The sequence below is a fragment of the Rhinolophus sinicus genome, chromosome 12 (assembly GCF_057876585.1).
Source record: "Rhinolophus sinicus isolate RSI-liver-muscle chromosome 12, RSI-T2T, whole genome shotgun sequence".
Taxonomy (NCBI): domain Eukaryota; kingdom Metazoa; phylum Chordata; class Mammalia; order Chiroptera; family Rhinolophidae; genus Rhinolophus; species Rhinolophus sinicus.
This window is the reverse complement of record NC_142512.1, coordinates 27,468,302-27,492,603: the sequence shown is the minus strand read 5'-3', so window position 1 is coordinate 27,492,603 and position 24,302 is coordinate 27,468,302. Positions and strand designations below refer to the sequence as shown.

At 35.6% G+C, this 24,302-nt stretch overlaps 1 protein-coding gene and 1 pseudogene across 1 annotated transcript in view; one reads left to right on the top strand and one right to left on the bottom strand.

The window, feature by feature from the left end:
- The window catches only part of APPBP2 (amyloid beta precursor protein binding protein 2), a 49,503-nt gene that overhangs the window by 6,074 nt on the left and 19,127 nt on the right, over positions 1–24,302 (top strand). The window contains exons 2-4 of the mRNA XM_019732497.3: positions 12,131–12,219; positions 14,078–14,229; positions 17,250–17,373. Of these exons, the coding sequence (XP_019588056.1) occupies positions 12,131–12,219; positions 14,078–14,229; positions 17,250–17,373 (365 nt within the window). The remainder of the gene's footprint in view (positions 1–12,130; positions 12,220–14,077; positions 14,230–17,249; positions 17,374–24,302) is intronic.
- On the bottom strand, positions 5,006–5,243 carry LOC109447803 (dolichyl-diphosphooligosaccharide--protein glycosyltransferase subunit TMEM258 pseudogene; annotated as a pseudogene).

The window sequence follows — 24,302 nt, the reverse complement described above, 5'->3', positions numbered from 1 at the left end:
ATACAAACAACTTAATAATACTCATGTCCTAACAACATAAGAGCCATTAAAAAATAATGCAAAAAAGAAAAAATAGCGTTTTTTTTTCTTCATTCTTAAATAACCACAATTACTTACTAATGGGATGTGTATGTTTATTGGATACATTACAGCTTTTTCAAGTCTTGGAATCAGATTGGACACTACTACCTTCATCTTCTGTTCCATATTGATTTTGCACATTGCTTTTTATCATAGCAACTACTGAAAATGCAGTTTCACAAAGATAAGAGTCATTGAAAGGAATGTTGCAGTTTGGTAGTTGGTATGGTGTAACAGGTGTTGAACATTGTTTCTCTCAAATTTAAAATATCTTGCTGTGCCCCAGGGCACCGTGGCACAGTTTGGAAACCTTGGCTGTATAATGTATGGTTCCCTTTATATAAAGTTCAAAAACAGGCAAAGTTAATCAAAAGTGTTGGAAGTCAGGAGAGGTTACCCTTGGAGGATAGTGACTGTGCAGGGACATGAAGGGAGAGTCTGAGATTCTGATAATATTTGGATGTTGGTTACCTATGTGTATTCACTTTGTGAAAATTTGTTGAGCTTGGCATTTTAAATATGAATTGTGCACTCTGTATATGTTATACTTCAATAAAAAAGTTTAAAAAATAACATCCGTCTTCACATAACCAGATTGCCAGTGTTTAAAGATTCAAATCACTCATACCCCTTAGGCCACAAATCCATTTAAAGATTTTTTTCTTTACAGGAATGCTTCTTGAGTGTGCAGAATATTCTATTCAGGGATGTTCAGTACAGTGTTGTTTATGATGGCAAAAATTGGAAACAACTATATGCTAATCAGGAATGGAATATCATACTGTAGTTATAAATGAGTATGTTATATGCACTGGGATAGAGATGCCAGAGCACACCAGGTAGGAAGAATAAAAAGCTTGTTTACAAAGTAATATGAATAGCATAATCCTGTTTGTTCTTTTTCTTTAACTTTTAAGTGGGGGCGGTGTGTGCGTACATTTGTGTATGCATTAAGAAAAAGAATCTAGAGGAACAAAATTTTGATGGTGTGTAGTCAAGGGGTAGGATTGATTGCAGTCACTTTTTACTTTATATAGCCTCAATTTTTTTAATACTTGGGTTTTTTATGACCATGTGTTATTTTGATATATAAAAGAAGTAAAATTAAAATTTTAAGAGTATTTGAGACACAAAGTTGTACTAAGATATTCTAGAATATTTGTCAGTATGAATGAGAAGTCCAAGTGGTTGTTTAAAAAGAAAAATAATTCAGCTAATTAAATAGTTAATCCGCTAACTAGCCAAATGAAGAAACATGACAGAAAATGTACAAAATTAGGAATGAGAAAGAAGAAATAACCATAGATAAAATGGAAAGGGAAAAATAGCTTTTTAAATTGTAGAATAGCTTCTTTAGATGTAGAATAGCTTGCATGATTCTATGCTAATCAGTCTGAAAATATTACTTAAGTTATGTTTCTAGGAAAATACAGATGATCAAGAGAGAAGTTAGTAGTCTAAAAAACATGAGACGAATTGAGAAATTATACTTCTCCCTTTGTCCATCTGCCTCCTTTCTCAGCGGACAAACAAAAACTCCCACCAACTTCAGATACTTCCCTGGGTATAAAGAATAGTTGATACTACTGACGTTGAACTTGTTCCAGACCAACCTAATTCTTTTCAATTAAAAAAAATTAAAAAGTCAACATAACACTAATACCTTAGGTAATACCTAAGAGAGCAACAAAAAGAAAGTCTCTAAAAAACCTCCTTTGTGTGTTATGAGACAAAAATTCTAGATAAAATAATAGCAAATGCAAATCTGTTCATATCATTCACTATCATCACAATATAAAAATCTAACATCTCTTCCACTAAACTTTTAATAAGGAATACACATTGACATTATAAACATATACCTAATCAAACGGTAATACACATACCTAAACAAAAATACTTAGTGGTAAAGCACTTAAAGCATTCTGATTAAAATCAGGACTATAATAAGATATCTTCTATTATCAGTATCATTAAATTTTTTTTAAATTTATTTTTTTATTTCAGGTGGACAAAGCAATGTAATAGTTAGACATTTAAACCCCTCATAAAGTGATAACCCACCCCAAGCTACTACCCCCCTGACATCTTATATAGCTGTTAAAGTATCATTGACTATCTTCCCTATGTTGTACTCCACATCCCATGATTATATATACCTACATATTTAGTTATAGTTGACATTCAATATTATTCTACTTCAGTTTTGGGTGTAAAGCACATTGGTCAGGCATCTACACAGTCTATGACGTGATCCCCCTGATAAGTCCAGTGCCCGTTTGGCACCTCATGTGATATTTACAGCATTGTTGATTACATTCCCCATACTGTATTAACTCTCAATTTGTATTTCTTAATGCCTTCACCTTTTTCACCCTGCCCCCAGCCCCATTCCCGTCTATCACCCTGGTAGATCTAGTACCTATCTGGCACCATACCTAGTCATTACTACTGTATAACAACGAATTTGTACTTCTTAATCCCTTCCGCTTTCATCTGTCCTTAACCCACCTCCCATCTTAAAGAAGTTCCTCTAAGATTCCTTGTAATACTCATTTGGTGGTGATGAACTCCTTCAACTTTTCTTGTCTGGGAAGCTCCTTATCTGTCCTTCAATTCTAAATGACAGCATTGCTGGGTAGAGCAATCTTGGTTGTATATCGTTTTCATCACTTGAAATATTTTCTGACACTCCCTTCTTGCCTGCAAAGTTTCTGTTGAGAAATCAGCTGACAGTTTTATAGGGGCTCCCTTGTAAGTAACTAACTGCTTTTCTCTTGCTGCTTCATTAAATTTTTTAAAAGACTTTTCAGACTTATTTCTGGAACTGTATACTACATATTCAACATTCTTGAAGTGCTAACCAGTGCAGTCTGAATAAAGAAAAAGCCAGCAAAATCAACTGAAATACTATAGCAATAAGATAATCCAGTAAGGGGGATAATTAAACATTTGTGAATAACAATGTAATAATTTTTTTATATGCAATATAGGAAAGAATATATCTTACTCAAAATAACAGAAAACATGCCACGGTGTAAATCCAAAAAGAGGTATACAGAACTCCAGAAGTCTTCAATACATGTAGAAGTGACATATTTTGTTCCTAAATTGGAAGATTCGGGGTTTTGAAGATAAAATTTCTCTCTAAATCTATACATTCAGTGTAGACTTAATCAGAATCCCAAAAATTATTTTGGAACCAAGTTTATTGTTTTTTTTTGTTGTTTTTACTTTTTTTTTTTTTTTTTGCTTGTTTTTTGCTTTGTCTTTCTTTATGCTTTCTCCTTTTTAAGTTTTAATTTTAATTTTTTGGAACCAAGTTTTAATAACTTAAAGACGTGTAATGGAAAAAAAAGTTTTAAACTTATATATGGAGAATTCAAGTTTATGAAATATACTCAAAACTGCAAATCAATAAAAAAAAAAGGACTGAAAAGAAATGTGCCATTATGTTGACAGTCATTTTCTCTAGATGGTAAAATTGAATGTTTTTTCTTTTCTTTATAAAATGTTTGCTATAGTTTCTAATTTTTCTGAAAACGTGTATGTAATTCTTATGAATTCAGAAGAAACAAATGTTTTAAAGTTGCTTAACTAGAATACTGAATGAGTTTTCCTATGGAGACAGAATGTGTTTTCTTATAACTCTACTACCCTCTCCCTATTGCCTCATGAATACACTCCTCCTTATTTTCACCATAGATTGGTAGTGAAGCTTTAAGAAGAGAAGCTGAGAAACTTAACACAAATATATAGATGACTTACATGTATTGAATTATATATGGCTGGTTGTCATTGTTGGTTAGAACTTACATCTAACTAGATTTTTGTTTTGACTTTCCATTTGTATCATGGTAGCATCTTCCACTATTAACACAATTATGCTGTCTTGAAAATTATGCCATTGACCCATCAAGTGAAGATTAGAGATAGAATATCTGGCTCCTAAACATAAATTCATCCTTGTAAAGATTGGGGAAAAAAGCCTTCAATTTCTTGTTTAATGGATGGTAGATCTAGTAACATCTTCATATGTGCACAGCACATTTAAACTTTAGTAAAGTTTGTCCTCCCGTTTTAGTGTTAACTACCAATTTCTTGTGTTTTGTAATAAAATAAACATGTCTACTTAACCCTTTGGCTTACCACTAAGCAAAGCACTTTGCCTTGCAAGATACAAATAATCATGTTGGTCAGTTGTATTTAAAAACAAAAAATATGGCATAGAATGGGTGAGTGTAGAGCCGCTGAAAAATTAAAATGTTAATAAGAAATTTAAATGTTGACTTTCAGAAGAAAGCATTTGCCTCCTAATTACATGTGCATTATGTTAAGATACTCCTGTGGTATTTGCTTTGATCCAAGAATTTATAATCTGAGGTCACAGTGCAATTAAACAACAAATAATGGGCATTACATGTGATATACAATATAAGAACAAAATAAAGGAATATCAAGTTATAGTCTAATGTGGATTTTTCAGAGCTATATTTCCGATGACTTTTGAGGTTGCAGAATAAGAATACATGTATCTTATAAAGCGAGGATAGCACGTGTATTAAACACAAGAAAAATATGATTTTATTTATTTTAGAGATAAAGGATACATTCTTTTTTAAAAATACCTTTTATTATAGAAAAAAGTAAACACAAAAGTAGATAGAAAAGAATAATGGACCTCCATGTGTCCATTGCCTAGCTTTAACAGTTACACATTCTTGGCCGTTTTTGTTGCTGAATCTACTCTTCTGCCAACATTCCCCTTATCTATAGTTTGGTTTTTTTTTCACACATCCGCCTCAGGTGGATACTTCCAGCTGAGTAGCAGGTGGGATACTTCCAGCAATAGTAAAAAATAAATAACAAATTTTAATTTACAAAAGCAGGGATGCAGTGAAGCTGCCCGGTTGGAACTTTTGGGAGTTCATATGTAGATGCTGACCCAGAGCAACAGGAAGAGATCCCCAAAGCCCATGAAGAGTGAGGCCACCAAGAAGATGAGGAGCTCTTTGTAGATGTTCTGAGTGTCCTTGGTGTAGGTGACCTCATAAACGAAGAAGCTGGCCGGGAAGAACATGCCCATGGCCAACAACATCACTGTCAGATGGCAGAAGACAGCCGGGTTCACTGGGCTGGTTGGTGTACCTGCTCATGGCCTTGAGCTCTGTTTTACCAGGCGCTACGTAATCCGCCACTCTCACCAGAAGAACATGTCATCTATAGTGTTTCGAAGAAAATCTAGATACCACATAATTTCATCTGTAAATATTTTAGTAGCCACCATACTGTTATAATACCTAAGAAAAATTAACAGTAATTCCTTAATGTTATTAACTATCCAATTATTGTTCTAATTTTCAGTTGTTTCAAATATCAAATATGTACATATTTTTACAGTTTGCCCATTCGGATCTGGATCCAGATAGGTTCTACATCTTTGTTGTTGCTTGATACACCTCTTAAGTCCCTCTTGATCTATGCGTTCCCTTTTCCATCTGTTTTCTTATCTTTGCAATTTATTTGTTGAAGAAACAGGATCCTTTCTCCTGTAGATACTCCAGAGGTTTCTGCAGTCTAGATTTCAGTGGTCAAGATAAACATTTTCATCATCACTTCTAGGTGTCTTAGCTTTCGTATCTGTGGGGACTTCATCGGTTTCATTAGTTTCAGACCAGTTTTTTTTTTTTTTTTTTTAAGATTTTATTGGGGAAGGGGAACAGGACTTTATTGGGGAACAGTGTGTACTTCCAGGACTTTTTCCAAGTCAAGTTGTTGTCCTTTCAATCTTAGTTGTGGAGGGCGCAGCTCAGCTCCAGGTCCAGTTGCCATTGCTAGTTGCAGGGGGCACAGCCCACCATCCCTTGCAGGAGTCAAACCGGCAACCTTGTGGTTGAGAGGATGCGCTTCAACCAATTAAGCCATCGGGGAGCTCAGCGGCAGCTCAGGTCAAGGTGCCACGTTCAATCTTTATTTGCAGGGGGTGCTGCCCACCATCCCTCGAGGGACTCGAGGAATTGAACCTGCAACCCTGTGGTTGAGAGCCCACTGGCCCATGTGGGAATCGAACTGGCAGCCTTCGGAGTAGGGGCATGGAGCTCTAACAGCCTGAGCCACCGGGCTGGCCCTCAGACCAGTTTTTAATGCCAGGTTCTGGGCTTGGGGTCTAAATCATTTAGGTAGTGTGAATTTGGACTGCATACTCATATGTATTTTAGGCTGGCGGTGTCTGTTTCTTTATGCTAAGGCTGTGGAAGATGTTCTAGACTTTTTTTACTCCTGGGTTGAGGCAGGTGGTAGGTCAGCTCCAGTCCCTTTTCTTACAAGGATCTGCTGCCTGGACTGCTCCCTATCTGATCTTTGCTCTCTAGCCTCAAACCATTCAGAGGTATAAACTATTTTGCCTCCTTCCAGCATTTTTGAGTTTGTCTCTTCTTAATTTTTGGCAGCTGTGGAGTTTCTGCTCTTGGTTTTAAATTCAGCTATTTATCCAAAGGTTATTTTGTGATATTTTATCTAGCATTTCCCTGCCTTTGGAAAGGGGCTGGAAGGTTTTCACGTGTCAGTGTCATCTGCCATATTGCCAGAAGCTTCACTCCCGTTTCCTCTTCAAAATTCCCCTGAAATTTATCCTTGGAGTGGGTATTTTATTTGTGTTCCTAAAACACTCTGTTTACCCCCATTATGTAACCCGGGAACCTTATTTATTTTTGTGCTCTGACAGATTCTAAATTTGTTGGATCAGGGAAGAATTCTTACTGACTTTGTATTACTGTGGTGACCAGTCACCTCCATATCCCCATGACCTAGCACAGTGCCTTATACAAATGTTCCTGAGATTTATTAAGTTAATAGAAACAAATAATGAGTAAATTGTTCCTAGCTGTAATATTCCTGCCATTGATGTGAAAATCACAAAGATAAAACACATTCAGTAAGCTAAGAGTTTCATGTAATGAATATGCCAGGGTTACTAGGTAAAAGATTAGATGTTAAATAGGAAACACCTATTTTTGTCCATAAATTTAAGCAGCTATTATTTAGAATTTGTTCTTGACTTTTCCATTTAGGTACTGGAACTTTGTGTTCTTCATGACTCTAGCTTATTAAGTTTGCATTCAAATTTGTTCTCAGAGTGTATTGTCTGAGTACTGTTCTGTACAGAGTGCTGTGGAGACAGGACTTAGGACTGCCTGGTAAATGTTTCTCTTTAAGATGCTTATAATCTGCTTGGGGAGACAGTAAGTAACTATGTATGAAATTCGGATTTCCCCTTAGTGTCAAATTCGTCAGATGAATTTCGGCAGTTTCAATAAGTAATGATAGAATAAGAATACTAAATACTTGATTCTCATGATAGAGACTGTGTCTTGACATTTTTTTGTTTTCTAAGGTATTGAGTTCTGTCCGAAGTAGATGACTACCAATTTGGATTATGCATTCAGAAAATATTGAATGTATATCTGGTGCTAGGCATTGTGCTAGGTGTTGGGAATACAGTGTTGACAATGGTCACATCATAGAGTGCAGAGGGGGATGGCGTGACCTGTTTAACCAATTATCATTTAAGTGAATGCATACACGACTTGATGCTGCCTACTATGGAGGAAAAATACAATGTATAACAGGGAACAGGACTTAGATTGAAGAGTCAGGTGATCTCGATATTAGTTGAGAACATTAGAATGTGTTACAAATTAACCAGGCAAAGAATCATGGTACCAGTGCTTCAAGTGGAGGCAGCAGCATATGTGTGCAAAAGTCTTGAGGTGAGAGAGCTGAAAGAAAGCTAATGTGGCAGGAATGTAGGGACTAGGGAGAAAGAATGTTAAAAGATGAGGTTTGAAGACTTGCAGGCCACATGAAAGATTTTGGATTATGTTTACGTTGAGGGTGCTATTGAAAGGTTCAAACAAGGAATGGCATGAAATAACTTTTTTTAAAAAGATCATTTTTAAGGCTGCTGTGTGGACAGTTGATTACAGGGGGGCAAGAGTGGTAATGGAGAGTCCAGTTCTACCAAACCTTTGCAGTAATCCAGGTGATAGATGGTGATAAGAATGGAGATGAAAGATTTGAGGTATAAATCCCACCCAAAAAAGAGAGATAAATCCTATACCATCGATGTACATTTTATTGAATATCGTTCTAGATTTTAAAAAAACTTATGCATATGTAATGGTAGATTTTAAAATGATTGCTTTATCATATGTTAATTTTTTACATGTACTGAGGTCTGCTTTTGAACTTTGCATTTTGTTCCATTGATTGGCCTACCTTTATATTTGTACAGTATTGTTTATTTTTATTTTTATTTTTTTATTGGGGAAGGGAAACAGGACTTTATTGGGGAACAGTGTGTACTTCCAGGACTTTTTTCCAGGTCAATCTTTCCTTTCAATCTTAGTCGTGGAGGGCGCAGCTCAGCTCCAGGTCCAGTTGCCGTTGCTAGTTGCAGGGGGCGCTGCCCACCATCCCTTGGGGGACTTGACGAATGGAACTGGCAACCTTGTGGTTGAGAGGACACGCTCCAACCAACTGAGCCATCTGGGAGACAGCTCAGCTCAAGGTGCCGTGTTCAATCTTAGTTGTGCGGGGTGGAGCCCACCATCCCTTGAGGGACTTGAGGAATTGAACCAGCAACCTTGTGGTTGAGAGCCCATTGGCCCAGGTGGGGATCGAACCGGCAGCCTTACGAGTTAGGAGCATGGAGCTCTAATTGCCTGAGCCACCAGGCTGGCCCTGTACAGTATTGTTTTGATTGTTTGTTTGCTTTTTTAAGATTTTATTGGGGAAGGGGAACAGGACTTTATTGGGGAACAGTGTGTACTTCCAGGACTTTTTTCCAAGTCAAGTTGTTGTCTTTTCAATCTTAGTTGTGGAGGGTGCCGTTCAGCTTCAAGTTGTTGTCCTTTCAGTCTTAGTTGTGGAGGGCGCAGCTCAGCTCCAGGTCCAGTTGCCATTGCTAGTTGCAGGGGGCACAGCCCACCATCCCTTGCGGGAGTCAAACCAGCAACCTTGTGGTTGAGAGCCCGTGCTCCAACCAACTGAGCCATCCGGGAGGCAGCTCAGCTCAAGGTGCCGTGTTCAATCTTAGTTGCAGGGGGTGGAGCCCACCATCCCTTGTAGGACTCGAGGAATTGAAACGGCAGCCTTGTGGTTGAGAGCCCACTGGCCCATGTGGGAATCGAACCAGCAGCCTTCGGAGTTAGGTGCATGGAGCTCTAACCGCCTGAGCCATTGGGCCGGCCTCTAATTGTATTTTTATTTTCTGTTTTCATATCTATTGGGAGGTAATTTACCTACTTCTAAAAATAAACTTGTTTTTTCTTATTTTCCTTAAAGAACCAAATAGCTAAAATAGTTGATAGAGTCCTTTAATGGCCTCATTAGTCAATGGATGCAGAATATAGTATTGAACACTGTAATAATGAACTAAAATATGTCAGATTTTTAAAAATCTGATATGAGAATCATTACAAGAAACCTGAAACCTCAGTTTCCTTTCATCTGTGCTCTACTCCATAAGATGTGTGAATACATGAAGGGATTAATCTTTAAATCTGTTATTTCTGTAAAAATGTTAAATTTCCCATTATGTGTTATTTTCAAGAAGCAGTATAGTATGTTATTAAGAACATGGATGTAAGGACAGACTGCCTGGGGCCAGATTCTTGCTTTGCCACTTCTTAACTGTGATTTTGAGTAAATTATTTAACTTCATATGCCTCTGTTTCCTCATTGGTAGAAGGACAGATTGAGTTACTTACGAAAAGCAGTTAGAACAGTGCCTAGCACATATAAGATCTCTGTAAGAATTAAGATGCTATTTTTATTCTGAATAGGTATCCAACAATCCCATCCATAAAATGTATAAAGTTGCATTTTTTGATAAACCTGATAAAAGATTATTTGAAACAATTAAATTATTATCCTCTCCCCAGAATTTAAATGTGAACCCATTTTTTAGCTAGAAAAATTGAACAAGCCGGTGAAAAAGAAATGCCTGTGTTTGATGATAGGGTATATTTACACTGGTTCCTCGGGTAGCAATTTTCCTAAAACTTTAGTTTCAAATCCCATTTAGTAGGATATACCAGTTTTCAGTCATTAGGAGATGAGTGTAGAACACACTAAGTTTAATTGGTCTTTATTTGACTAGTGAGTACAGACAAAAAAGTTACACTACTTGTTTTCATTTCTTCTACTTACAAAAGAAATTCTAAGCCTTAAGTTTGCTAGCGAGTTACTTTGGTAAGAAGCTAAGATTTTTTTTTTTTTGGTCCTATACTGTTTTGGGAGTATGTGTATATGTTTATTTTGATAACTGCAGTTGTTTTTCTGTCCCAAATCAGAAATTTTGTGAAACCCCCAAATAGGGATTTGGTCATAAATTTTCAGCTTTATTTTCCCTGAGTTAGTCTCTATTGGTTAATAGTCAAAGTAAATATCACAGTGATTAATAGTAGTGAATTTTACTGTGTACATTCCCAGAAGCTTTTTTTACAGCAGAAACCATCATCTCCAAAAACAGCCAATCTTTCCCTGTGAAGGTTTATTGTTAATAAGAACAGCCAAACCATTATGTGAAGAAAACATTTCTGCCTCCCTTTCCTGAGCATGTCATGTCGCCTACCCTGCAGCAGTTGTTAGGGATTTTTCACAGCAGTCATTATTGATTTGCATTAATAGATCTATAGCTTGCCTTTCCTTCATAGTGACTAGTGACTTAATGCCCAAGAGTTTGCTGACTGAGTTTGTAGTATGTTTTCCCTGAGCAAAGTTAATTGGCCCATTTGGCAAATGAACTCTAGATCTTACCCTCTGTACGAAACCCTTCTCATCAACTGAGCTAAGTGTTAAGTGCTTATAATATAAAGTGAGTTAATATAAGAAAATTCCTGCCTTCTAAAGCATTATATTTATATAGCACATATAAATTCAAAAGCTGGAGTAGGGGAAAGAGGGGCAGTAGTATTTATCTCCTATTAACCATATGCGTGTATTATTTTTTATAAACATTCTCCCATTTATTAAGATACTTTATTTTTTAAAATGGAACAAGGTTGTTGTTTTTTTAATTGGGGAATATAGGAGAACAGCGTGTTTTTCCAGGACCCATCAGCTCCATGTCAAGTCGTTGTTTTCAATCTAGCTGTGGGGGGGGGCGCAGCCCAGCCCAAGTCAAGTCATTGTCCTCAATTGAGTTGTGGAGGGCGCAGTTCACCGGCCCATGTAGGGCTCCAACCTGCGACCTTGGTGCCACAGGCACCGCGCTCCAACCACTGAGCAAACTGGCCGCCTGCCAGCGGCTTAGCTCCAAGCTCAAGATGTTTTCAATCTAGTTGTGGAAGGCGCAGTTCACTGGCCCATGTGGGAATTGAACCAGCGACATTGGTGTTAAGAGCTTGCGCTCCAACTGAGCCATCCGACCGCCCCTTATTAAGATATTTTAAATAGAAGTTCTAAAAAGTCAGAACATGGCTAAATGTGACAATGATTAAAAATCCTGCCGTCCTGGATTTTTTAGACTATCCTGCTGTTATAGTCGGCTTGTGAAGTATCATGCCCAGAACCGAACTGAGATTCTTGTTCTGCTCTGAAGAGCCCTTAGTGGGGCATATTGATTGGTTCTGGCTTCTGGATATTATCTTTGCTATCATTTTGATAATTTTACATTAACTGTTCAGTTTTGTTTAAGGAAAAAAAGGAATTAATTTTGAAAGTTTCTTGAGTATGACTTTTTTATGTTTATTTAATAAATACATAATTATATAGCACTTTGTAGTACTTGCCACGTACCAGATATTGTTTTACAAATACTAATTTTATCATATACAACTATTAAAATGCTTCTATATGAATTATAGAAATTTGTTAGTGTGTCATTCTCTTAGCACAAGCATCTTTCCTGATACTATATATAATTATACAGACTTTGAGTAATATTCATTAAATTCATCAAATTATATTCATAAGTATAATTAAAATAGAAATTAGAAATAAATTACATTTTTTTAAATTATCTTTTTATTTTATTTTATTTCAGCTTTACCAACAGGGACGCTTATGTCAACTGGGCAGTGAATTTTGTGAATTGGAAGTTTTTGCTAAAGTATTGAGAGCTTTGGATAAAAGGTAAATTCATTTTTTGAAAATTGTGGTAAACTATGCATAACCTAAATTTTACCATTTTAACCATTTTTAAGTGTACAATTCAGTGGCATTAACTACATTCAAATTGTTGTGAAGCCATCAATACCACCATTGCTTTTTATGTTCAGGAAAAGGAGACCGAATTCATCTTCCCCACGGTGGCTATTATGTAGTCGGAGCCAATTGTGGGTGACATGGCCCTTATACTTGCTATTCTCTTTAACGTTCTTCCCTAAATTTGCTTTAAATGCCATTTCTTTTTCCTACCCCACATGTCTATAAAAATAAGAATATAATTTTACAAAATGCTGCTAATCTCTGATATAAATGCTGCCAAGTTGTTTCATTTGTTCAAATTAAGTAAAAACTTATTGAGTGCCTAGTATGTGTCCGGTGTACTGTTCTAGATTCTGGAGGTACAGCAGTGAAAAAAAGATCTGTGACATCTCTCCCTCATGGATTTTGTATTTTAGAGAGGGATGATATAATAAAACAAATAAATAAATAACATGATTTCACTTTTCAGGGATAACTTTGAAATGTGGCCTCTGTACTAAGCCTATAGAGAAACTTCTTGGTTGGTTGATTAAAATTAATCTGTAAAAAAATAATAGATGAGAACTTCATTTTGGTAAAAGAACGCTGTAGAAAAACTTCAGAAAGCATTCTTTGCTCTAAGAAAATTTAGCTTTCTGGGATTTGAATTTTTTATACAGTTATAAGCGTGACCATTGTAAAGATTTAGTGGCATACATCCCTTTCATCTCTCATTTCACCAAATCCCAATCCTTTTTTAAGTATTTAATATATTTGGAATTAAAAGCATGTAATTTGACATTTTCCCCCTTTCTTTAGAGCAGTGACTGTTATTTATAGTTTTGCTTCTTAAAAAATTTTTATTGGAATATAATTCACATGCCATAAAATTCACCATTTTAAATTATATAATTCATTCACTTTTAGTATACACAGAAGGTTTTGTAGTCATTACCACTATCTAATTCTAGAATATTTTCATCACCCTAAAAAGAAACCCTGTTCATTCCTGTTTTTGTTTTTGTATCAGTACTTTTTTCCTTTTGGGCTGAATAATTTTCATTGTATGGATATACTGTCTTGTTTATCTAATCATCTGTTGAGCATTTCCATTGTTTCTAGCTTGTGGCTATTATAAATAATGCTGCTGTGAATATTCATGGACAAGGTTTTGTATGCAAATAGTTTCATTTCTCTTGTACATGTAACTAGGATATATACGTATAATAATCCTCTAACATTTTTAGTAACTTCTAAACTGTTCTTCACAGTGGCTGTAACCATTTTATGTTCCCAGCACCGATGTACGAGGGTTCCAATTTTTACATATCCTTGCCATCACTTTAAAAAAAAATGATTACAGCTATCCTAGCAGATGTGATGTGGTATCTCATTGTGGTTTTGATTTGCATTTCCTTAATGACTAACGATGCTGAGCATCTTTTCTTTTGCTTATTGGCCATTTGTATGTTTTCTTTGGAGAAATCTCTATTCAAATCCATTACCCGTTTTTTAATTGGATTGTTGAATTGTAAGACAATTTGGTTTTTAAAACTGATGTTAAAAGTTAGTTTTATCCTTCGTTTCCATACATTTACACATATAACATCACTCAGTGATCGACTGAGTAAAGGTACTATGCTAAACTGAATTATTATGACCTCACAATTCATAAGGCAAGACACTTTTTATCTTATTCCATCTTAGGAAGTAATGGTATTGTTATTTTTAAAAAGCAAGCTAACACTGTCTAAAAGGACAAACTACATTACATTTATAAAATAACTTTTTCCTTCTGTTTCAGACATTTGCTTCATCATTGTTTTCAGGCTTTGATGGATCATGGTGTGAAAGTTGCTTCAGTTTTGGCCTACTCATTCAGTAGACGGTGCTCTTATATAGCAGAATCAGATGCTGCAGTAAAGGAAAAAGCTATCCAGGTTGGCTTTGTTTTAGGTAAGTAATAGTAAAATAGAGGAGTGTTGTGTCCTGTGTGACATGACTCAGAATTAGACCTGCCAGCAAGAAAGGATTCTTCCAAGACATCCCCCAAGTCTACATAAGGAAGTCGTGAGAAAAACATCAGCAAAACTAGGTGTGATGTATTGAACATGAAGTTGTGCCAAGCACTGTACTAGGCATTTAAATGCTCTCTTTCTGAATCCTCACGACATTCCAGTCATGTGTTGGTATTAAGATCATTTTACAAATGAGGAAACAGACTCAAAAAATGTTGAGTAACTTGCTCAAGTCACATAGCTAGTGGTAGAGCTAAGATTAGCATCTTGTATCTATATGATTTCAAGCCACAAGTCTTTCTCCCGTGTCGTGCTGCCACCAGCCTCTTTTACCAGCTTACTATCTGCTGTGATGTGGGACTTCATTCTTTTCGGGCCTCAGTTTTTTCATCTCGAAAATGATGGTAATTTTGTGTTTCCTCACGGGGGGTGTTAGGTGAGAATACTGACAACATAAATGGAAAAGGATTCTGAGGAGGTTTTGTATGCTATATATATAGAAAAGTATTGTTTAAAGTATGTATAATATTTTATATGGTTTTCACCAAGTCTGCATAGGCAAGTATGTTTCAGGCAATTACTTATTAAGGTTGTTGCTACCTTTCTTTAAAATTTTTTAATTTTATTTTGAAATGATTGTAGATTCACAGACAGTACCAAAACCAGGAAATTGACACTGGTTTAATACTTTTAACTAGACTACAAGCCTTATTTAATTTTTACCAGTTTTTACATTTACTTGTGTGTGTGCGCGCACAATTGATTCCATATAAAGATTCATATAACTGTCATTGCCACTAGGATACAGGACTGTTCCATCACCACAGACTACTTTCTATTTTTAGCTTCTCAAATTAGTGTGTGCATGCACAGGTTTTCTCTCTCACATAAGTGCACATACACTTTCTTTGCTAACGAGTTTTCATGATCATTTCCTGTAGTCTTAGAATAATTCTTTGTAAAAGTCATAGACAGTTTGCTGGAGGAACTTCAGAGCATTCTTTTCTGAAAAGAACCCTCAGCATTTATACTTTGATCGTCCCATGGAATTTAAATTGCAACAGAATTGTGACCAAAGAAGGTCTGTAACAGTAGTGTGTTTGTGATCTTGACGTATGTTAAGGTTGACATCCCATTAGTCACACATGGTCATGAAAAACTCTGGGAGAAATTTATTATCAAGTTAAAATAAAAGGCAGGAAGGCTAGTGTTCATTGAGATCCTCTGTCATCTCCACAAACACTTAATACCAATCTGGTCACTGAAATGAACCAGATTGAAGAAATATCTTGGAGATAGAACCAAGTCCTAAACTCAGTTATATTATCAGTCTTCATCCTAAAATTACCAAAACAGTGAAAAAACTTCACACTAGAAGTATACAGTGATGGATACAATTTTTTAAATAACAGCTTTATTGCGATATTCACAGTTCACCCATTTAAGTTATTCAGTTCAAAGGTTTTTAATGTATTCACCAAGTTCTGAAAACGTCACCATGGTAAGTTTTAGAACACTCATCACCCCAAAAAGAAACCCATATCCATCAGCAGTCATTTTTCATTTCCTTCTGACACCTCTTGCCTAGGCAAACATCAGACCTTTCTCTCTCTCTATATGGACATTTTATGTAAATGGACCCATAAAATATCTTTGTGACTGGTTTGTTTCATTTAGCATGTTGTAGAGTTAGAATTTAATATAAAGAATTTTTAAACAGGTGTTAGAGAGCTGGAAAACAAAAAAGGAACACTTGGGTATTATGAACATAGCAACTGTAAGAATCAACTACCACACCTAGGGCTTGGGGAACCAAGGGATGAGTTTGGAATTATTAAGCTTGAGGAGGTGCCTCACAGAGCTGGTATACTGCTTGGATATAGGTGCCTCAGCTCTGAGAAGGGGCCCATGAGTCTGGAACCTAGACTTTTAAGAGCAGCACCTGGCTGGTTGGAGCTAGTTTCTCTGACCTGGGTTCTGTGAATCTGGTTTGGCAAGTATTGGAAAACTGAAACTGTAATTGGCTTACAGGAATGAATTGCCACTGCCAGACTACAGAGCATTACTCTAGGGGCATCGCTGTCAGCGGGAGCCTTGAGGACAGAAACTGGAAGCAAACAGGAAGGAATGTCTCTTGTTTCTTTCATTCTCTCTCTTCCTCTCCCTCCCCCTCCCTTTCCCTCTCTCTGGTATAATAACCATATTATTCAGTCACTTGATGAGGTCCCTATAATATTCTAAAGCATACTTGTCTCCAATTAAAATATTTGTTTGATTATATATAGCTTTAATTAAACATAAAACATGGGTCTGAGCAAAGTATAGTATTTTCTTGACTCTCACACTGTTAAGACCATTGACACTATTAAAAACATTAAATTATCATGAGGGGTCAAGAGCCTCTGAAGAGAGCAACACTATTCTAAGAAGAAGATTCCCAGTACATTAGGACTTGCAGGACAGCAATTTAATTTCTAGCTAAAAAAATGAGATGAGCAAGCATCACCATCTCTTATCTATGTATCCTCAATGATGTGCCGCTGTACTAAGAAGGTTAAGTTTATTCAGATTTCTTTATTGTCTTTGGGATTGGATATGGAGAGTTTGGAAAGTTAGGTTTATCCTACAGGATGAAAATATTAGAATTATTAGACTATAGTGGCTAATGTCAACTCTTAGTTCACAGAGTATTCTTAGAGTATTAATATTCTTCACTCCTTATTCAAGGTCTCAATTTTGATCTACTTCCCCTGGTTTGAAAGTGTTTGTTTGTTGTTGTTTTTTTCAAAGTTTCACAATTAGTATCCTTGTTTGGGGCTAAACACAGGACTTTAATATTGTTGGATTTTTTGTTTTTGTTTTTTTCCATTTTAAATGGCATTCATTATAATCGTGTCATTTTGGGTTTTAAGTGATTTATTAAATTATCTAAAGTGATTGGTTTTTCTTGTCCTTTAGGTGGCTTTCTTTCCGATGCAGGCTGGTATAGTGATGCTGAGAAAGTTTTTCTGTCCTGCCTTCAGTTGTGTACTCTACATGATGAGATGCTTCATTGGTTTCGTGCAGTAGAATGTTGCGTGAGGTAAGTTTGAACAGATCCTACAATTACATGCTATAATTGTTCTTAGTGGTTTTTATAGTTTTAGCTCTTCTAAACGTACTTCAATATTTGAATTAATCTCTGAAGTGATATTTATATGTCACAGTTTCACTAGACTGGCCTCCACTGTCTCTCATCCCCAAAATACAGTTGACTTGTTATAGTTATCTTAGTTTAGATTTCAGTATTATGAACCAGACTGTGTATATATATTTTAGCTTCATCATAGAACTTGTTTGTTCATTCATTCAATGAATATTTGTTGAATGCCTAGTATGTACCAGAACTGTGGAGGGCATCAGATGCTAGGAAAATAAATACACTTTTTTCTTGGGTGTAATTTTTTTTTAACCCCTGCTCTGTTTGCATATCTAGAATTGTGCATAACAAGATTAGTATTTTACTTATAAATAACTGTTTGCTTTAAAAATAATTTTTAACAGATGTATGTAAAGGAAAAGCAAGCAAATTTAGAAGTAACTCTTGCTTTTACTGTCCTTATTTTGTCTGCACGTGTAACATTTAGTTTTAACTATTTTCATATAGGCTTACTCTTTGTCCCCCAATTTGATTTGACTTTTCTTAAAAAGAATTTTTAAATAAAACTAAAAGGAAATGAAAATAAAGTTAAAACGTAACAGAAATTCCTTGTCCTAAGTTAACTAAAGTCTGGTCAATTTACTGAATTTAGTTTTTGAATATTGAATAAAGGATTGAATATCCTTGGTATCTTAGAGATGAGTTAATTAAATCTGAACCCCCTTTAGAGCTAGAATATAGATTTTATATAAAACCATTGTTGATTTAAGCTAAAATTGAGTAATCTCTCTGGTTTTTTGTTTTTTTTTTAACCAATTGGAGTTCAGTCTTTTGAGGTTGTCATTATCCGTGTTTTGTACAGGGTGTACCTGTGTTACACAAATATTCAAGTCCTGAAGTTAATTTTGTAATGTGCAAACTTAATTATAGATAATATTTTAGAAGCTTATGATTATTTCCACTGATATTTTAGAAGTACATGATAAATTATAGAAATACTTGTGTGCAGAAGCTATAAAGGGATTATTTGGGCCTATAATTTGTATGTAGTACTGATAAAAATAATCTTTGTCAACTTTCTTCCTTTCTTCTGCCTATTGTATCTTTGTAGGAATGGGAGATTAGACTATCCTATATGGGATTTGAGGGACTATTTAAATGTTTCTGTGTATGTGAACTAGTTAATTTGGAACAGAAAAGCCATTTTGTGTGATTTCATTGTAGATTCCTCTTTAAAGCAGTCTTTTGACCCACAGGTAATATATTTCCTTGTATGTGCTTGCTTTTTATTCATAGAATCAGAAGATTTATTTCACCCAAATAACAAACGTTTCTTCTGTCTAATTTTGGGGCTATATAAATTTTACTTTAGTGTAACCAAAAGATTGAGTTTTCTCACAGGGCCAGAATTCCTTTTCGCCTTCCTATTTTGTCATCTTCAGCATATAGCTCACATCATTATGTTTGCAAGTGTTATAAGCAGGGAGAAGGGCAAAAGGCTCATGGCAGCTGAGCCGGCTTTTTCTGCCTTTTTTCAGTCATAAAAATATAGCTTTCCCTGAAGCCTAGCTTTATCTCTTTGCTTGCCTGTCTTTGAAACTGGTAAACTGGGACACATTCTACACATCTTCCAACCCACGTAAAGTGATCAGGGGAGCAAACATTTTTTTTTTAATTTTTTTAATTGGGGAATATTGGGGAACATTGTTTTTCCAGGACCCATCATCTCCAAGTCAAGTCGTTGTTTTCACTCTAGTTGTAGAGGGCGCAGCTCACTGGCCCATGTGGGAATCAAACCAGCGAAGTTGGTGTTATGAGCACTGTGTTCTAACCATCAGCCACCCAGCTCCCCCAGGGGGGCAAAACATTTTAGATTGTGCATATTGCTGCCCTAAATGGACTCAAGGGTATACATTAAGGAAGGAGAGGAGAGGAATCTTGGATAAGTAGCTGTCAATCCAGTGACTGTCCTGGCTGTCTTCAGAACAGACATATATGGAATTAGAAAAATATCTGGACAAGGAAACAAAGCTATTTATAATACTAGTTTATGGCCTGTATACCTAGATATTTTGTTTTGGTGAATTTCAAATATCAAAATAAAATTTGTTTCTACACAACTATACTTGGCTAGATTCTTGGTCATTAAGGTGTATTTAATATAATTTACATATATAGTATATGGTTTTGTCTTCCCATTAGTAGTATTTGGAATAAAAGGATTAAACTTTTCTTAGCTATTTTTTTAAAGCAGAAAAATTTGGGGGATTAATTGACCATGTGTTCAACTGAATTGGAAAATAAATATTTTGCAGAACTAACACTAATGAAATGTTTTGGCTGATCCCAGGGGCTTTGAGCCTGTCGCAAGAGTAGGAGTGTGTTTTTTTAATTTAATGACACAAAGCCAGATTCTAATCTGTGGTTGGCATGGAAGCAGTATAGGGCAAATGTCAGGGAATCTTCTTGTCAAATATGGTACCACTATAGTTAAACCTAGTACCATTTCTCAGTCCTTGTTGTACTCCTTGAAGACTCTGCCTATTTCCTTTTATTCATATTCTATTTACTATCTTTGTTTTTTCTGTTTATGCATGTGTTTATTGCCAAACAAATTCAAAACATATAGAAAAGTTGGAAGAAGAAAAATATTATTTATCATTGTACTGTCCAGAAATAAGCACAATTACATTGGGTTATTTTTGGAATTTTAAATGAAAAAAGGAACTCCTGAACCAAACCGGTGGTGGGGGAGGGAAAACTTGAATTTAGGTTGAAAAAGAACCCTGAGCTCTAGGCAGTTAATTTCCTGAAATCCAAAAATAAATGAGTGCTCGCTTTGGCAGCACATGTGTAAAAATAAATAGAAATCAGAAGCTAGAAGAGAATAGCAGTAACGCAACTATTGAGAGAAAATTCTATATTACATCACCAACTTTTAAGGTAAAATAGTTAACTTTCAAATATACAGAGACCTAATATACCTCCATGTATTTTATTGGAGGAAAATACTCAAGGAATTTCTCTAATCAAATACAAGTTCAATAACAAATCTTAAGGTAGGGGAAGATAGTATAGGAAACAATGGTAAGCCATGAGTATTGTAATACATAGTTACATGTAAATGGAATAGAAGGAGAATGAAGAACAAATTGGGAGCTTGTAATAGACCTTAAGGAGTTTTTCTAAACTGGAAATAAAAGGGAAATTTTAGAAATAACATAAAATAGAAATTCTCAGTTACCACATACTATTAAATGCAAGGTAAGGGTTTTTTCCCTGAACATTATCCCTTAATAAATAGAGTTGCCTTATAGAATTCCTCAGGTTGTATGATATTTTTATCAAGTCTATTATTTTGAACAACAAAGTAGTAGTGGAGAAAGAAATGTTAACCTGAGAACTCGGCCATAGCCAATGTAGGAAGCTCATAGAGAACACTGGGTAGAATATTCTGGAATTTAACACATTTAGAATTATTAAGGAGATCATAACCTTATAGTTGCGTTAGGTATCTTTTTTAACTGGCATTTTACATATTAGTTTGAAATGTGATGCAATAAGTGGTTTGATTGTGGAGATTATGGATGTCTGCTTGCCTTAGGTGGAATGGAAAAGCCCAGCCGTCCTAATGGTTGCAAGTGGCTGCTGGTACCTTTGAATAAAATATCTGGTGACATCATACCAGATTCAAAAGAGCTGAATATCCAAACAAGTGAAAATGTTTTACTATGAAAAACTGTTAGATGTCTCAAAAAGTAGTTATGGTGATGATAAAGATAAATGTTTTTAAGATGCATGTTAATAGTTTGGATAAAATTGTTTCATAAATTGCAAGGAAGAAAATTTAGGTTTTTTTTTTTTTTTTTTAAAGAAAGTAAATTCTTCTTTTTTTCTTTTTTCTTTTTTTCTTAATTTTATTGGGGAGCAGTATGTTTTTCCAGGACCCATCAGCTCCAAGTCAAGTTGTTGTTTTCAATCTAGTTGTGGAGTGGAGGGCACAGCTCACTGGCCCATGTGGGAATCGAACTGGTAACCCTGTTGCTCAGAGCTCATAGTCTAGCCAAATGAGCCATCTGGCCACCCCTAGATTTTAAATATTTGTATGTAACATGACAAAAAGATGATTTAAATATTATAAGTTAAAAAATGTTGTATATGTCCCTAAAACTAGATACATTCAAATTGGCTAAAAAACTTTTTGGATGAAAAATGGAGGCTCATGTTACTATATTCAGGTTGCTTTCTTTTGGGTATATATTATAGCCTATTTTAAAAATACACATTTGGGAAAGTGTAGTAGTACAAGTGTTAGAAAAGTCTCATCTAGTGAGTGGAGGAATGATAGGGGTGGATATATAATGACTTGCATAATGGAAAAATACGATAGACATTCCAAATTAGGGTAGTGGGAGTAGGGGTAAGAATGATTTAAAATCTGTCCAGGCTAGACACAAGCAAAGACAATGAGAAAATAATTATGCTGAGTGAAAAATGATATGAAAAGATTAAAACCAACTATAACTAATAACTAACATCACAGTACATGTAAGTGGGCTCAATTTCTGTGTCTAAAGATAGCAACTGCCAAGAGGGTTTAAAAAAATGAAATCCAGCTATATATTGTTAAAAGAAAACAAATATTGGGGCGGGCCGGATGGCTCAGTTGGTTAGAGCGCAAGCTCTTAACAACAAGGTTATCCGTTCAATTCTGGCATGGGATGGGGGGCTGCGCCCCCTGCAGCTAAGATTGAAAACGGCGACTGGAGTTGGAACTGAGCTGCGCCCTCCACAACTAGACTGAAGGACAATGACTTGGAGCTGATGGGCCCTGGAGAAACACACTGTTCCCACTATTTCCCAATTAAAACAAAGAAAACAAATATTCAAAACAAAGCAGAATTCAGGATAAAGACCATTAGTTGATACAAAGGAATATTGTTAATAAAATGTACAATCCATAGAAAGGTCATAAACACTTGTATAGCAAATATTATAGCAGCCATCTACATAAGCAATGCACCCTTAAAAATACAAAGAATTTGATAAAAAGGTTATCAATACAATGTCAATTGCCTCCAGGGTCAGTTAATTTAGAATCATAGATCTATTGAGGAGCTAGATTTTTTCTGTCTGCTCCTCTGTCATCTGTGCTGGGTTTTTTGGTCTTTGGCTAACTCCCCAGTGGTTGTATGGATGCTGCTGTGGTTTGAGATACCCCATGCAGATTCCACATTGTCCAGCACAAGATAGAATCCCTTCCCACGCACCATATTTTATCTTTAATGACAGGGAGTCTTTCTTAGAAACCACCCAGCTGATCTACCCTTGCGTCTCATTAGCCAGAACTAGCTCATTTGGTGTTCCCTGAATCAATCACTGGCAAGTGGAATGAGATCACTACCCTGTGGTTGGCTTAAACTAATTATAAACACTCCCTGAGTCCTATGAGAAAAGGGGATCAGTACCAGAACAAAATGAGGGTTCTGCCAGCAAGCATTAACTGGGGAAAGTGGCTGTTGGTTAGGGAGCCAACAGTGCCTGCTACGTGTCACATGCTTTCCTTCCCCACTTAAAATTAAAACTACACCAGATTGAAGCAGAAAATGCAAACAGCTAAAATCGGGTATATGAGTTAGGACATTACTGCCAACCTTTCAGTAATAGAATCATAAAATCCCACGAATAGTTGTATGCCAACAAATTAGATAATGTAGATGGATAAATTCCTACAAACACACGAATTATTTAAACTGAACCAAGAAGGAATAGAAAATCTCAACAAACCTATAACAAGTGAGGAGAGTGAATTAGTAATCAAAAACCTTCCAAAACAAACAAACAAAAAAAAAGCCTAGAATAAGAAGACTTCACTAATGAATTCTGCCAAACATTTAAAGAAAAATTGACACCGGTCCTCAAAGTCTTCCAAACAATTGAAGAGGAAGGAACTTTCTAACTGATTCTGTGAGGCCAGCATTAAACTGATACCAATACCAGAAATAAAGACATTACAAGAAAAGAAAACTCCAGAGTAATATCCTCTCTGAATACAATGCAGAAATACTCAACAGATATAAAAGTATTATATACCATGACTAAGTGGGATTTATCCCAGGAATGCAAAGGTGATTTCAACATAAGAAAATCAATGAATATAATACACCATATTAATAGAATAAAGGGGAAAATAACGTGATCATCTCAATTGACACAGACATTTGACAAAATTCAACACCTTTTCATGATGGAAACATTCAGAAAACTAGGAATAGGAAGGAACTTCCTCAATATGGTAAAGTGCATTTATGACAAATCCACAGCTAACGTACTCAATGGTGAAAGACTGAAAGCTTTTCCCTGAGAACAAGACAAGGATATCCTCTTTCACTACTACTATTCAACATTGTCCTAAAAGTTCTACCCAAACCAATTGAACAAAAAGGAGTAAAAACCATCCTTATTAGGAATAAGAAGTAAAACTCTCTGTTCACAGGTGAATTGAACTTCATCAAAATTAAAACTTTTGTGCATCAAAGGACATTAAGAAGAAAGTGAAAAAACAACCTATGAGAAAATATTTGTAAATTATATATCAGATAAGGGTCTAGTATCCAGAATATATCGAGAACTACAACTCAAAAACAACAAACAGCCCAATTAAAAAGTCGGTAAAAGACTTTGAACAGACATTTCTTAAAGATGATATGTAAATGACCAATAAGCATATGAAAAGATGCTCATCATCATTTGTCATTAGGGAAATGTAAATCAAACACAGTGAGTGAGATACCACTTCACACCTACCACATGGCTGTAATTAAAACAAACAAAAAAAACCCCAGAAAAGTGTTAGCAAGAATGTAGAGAAA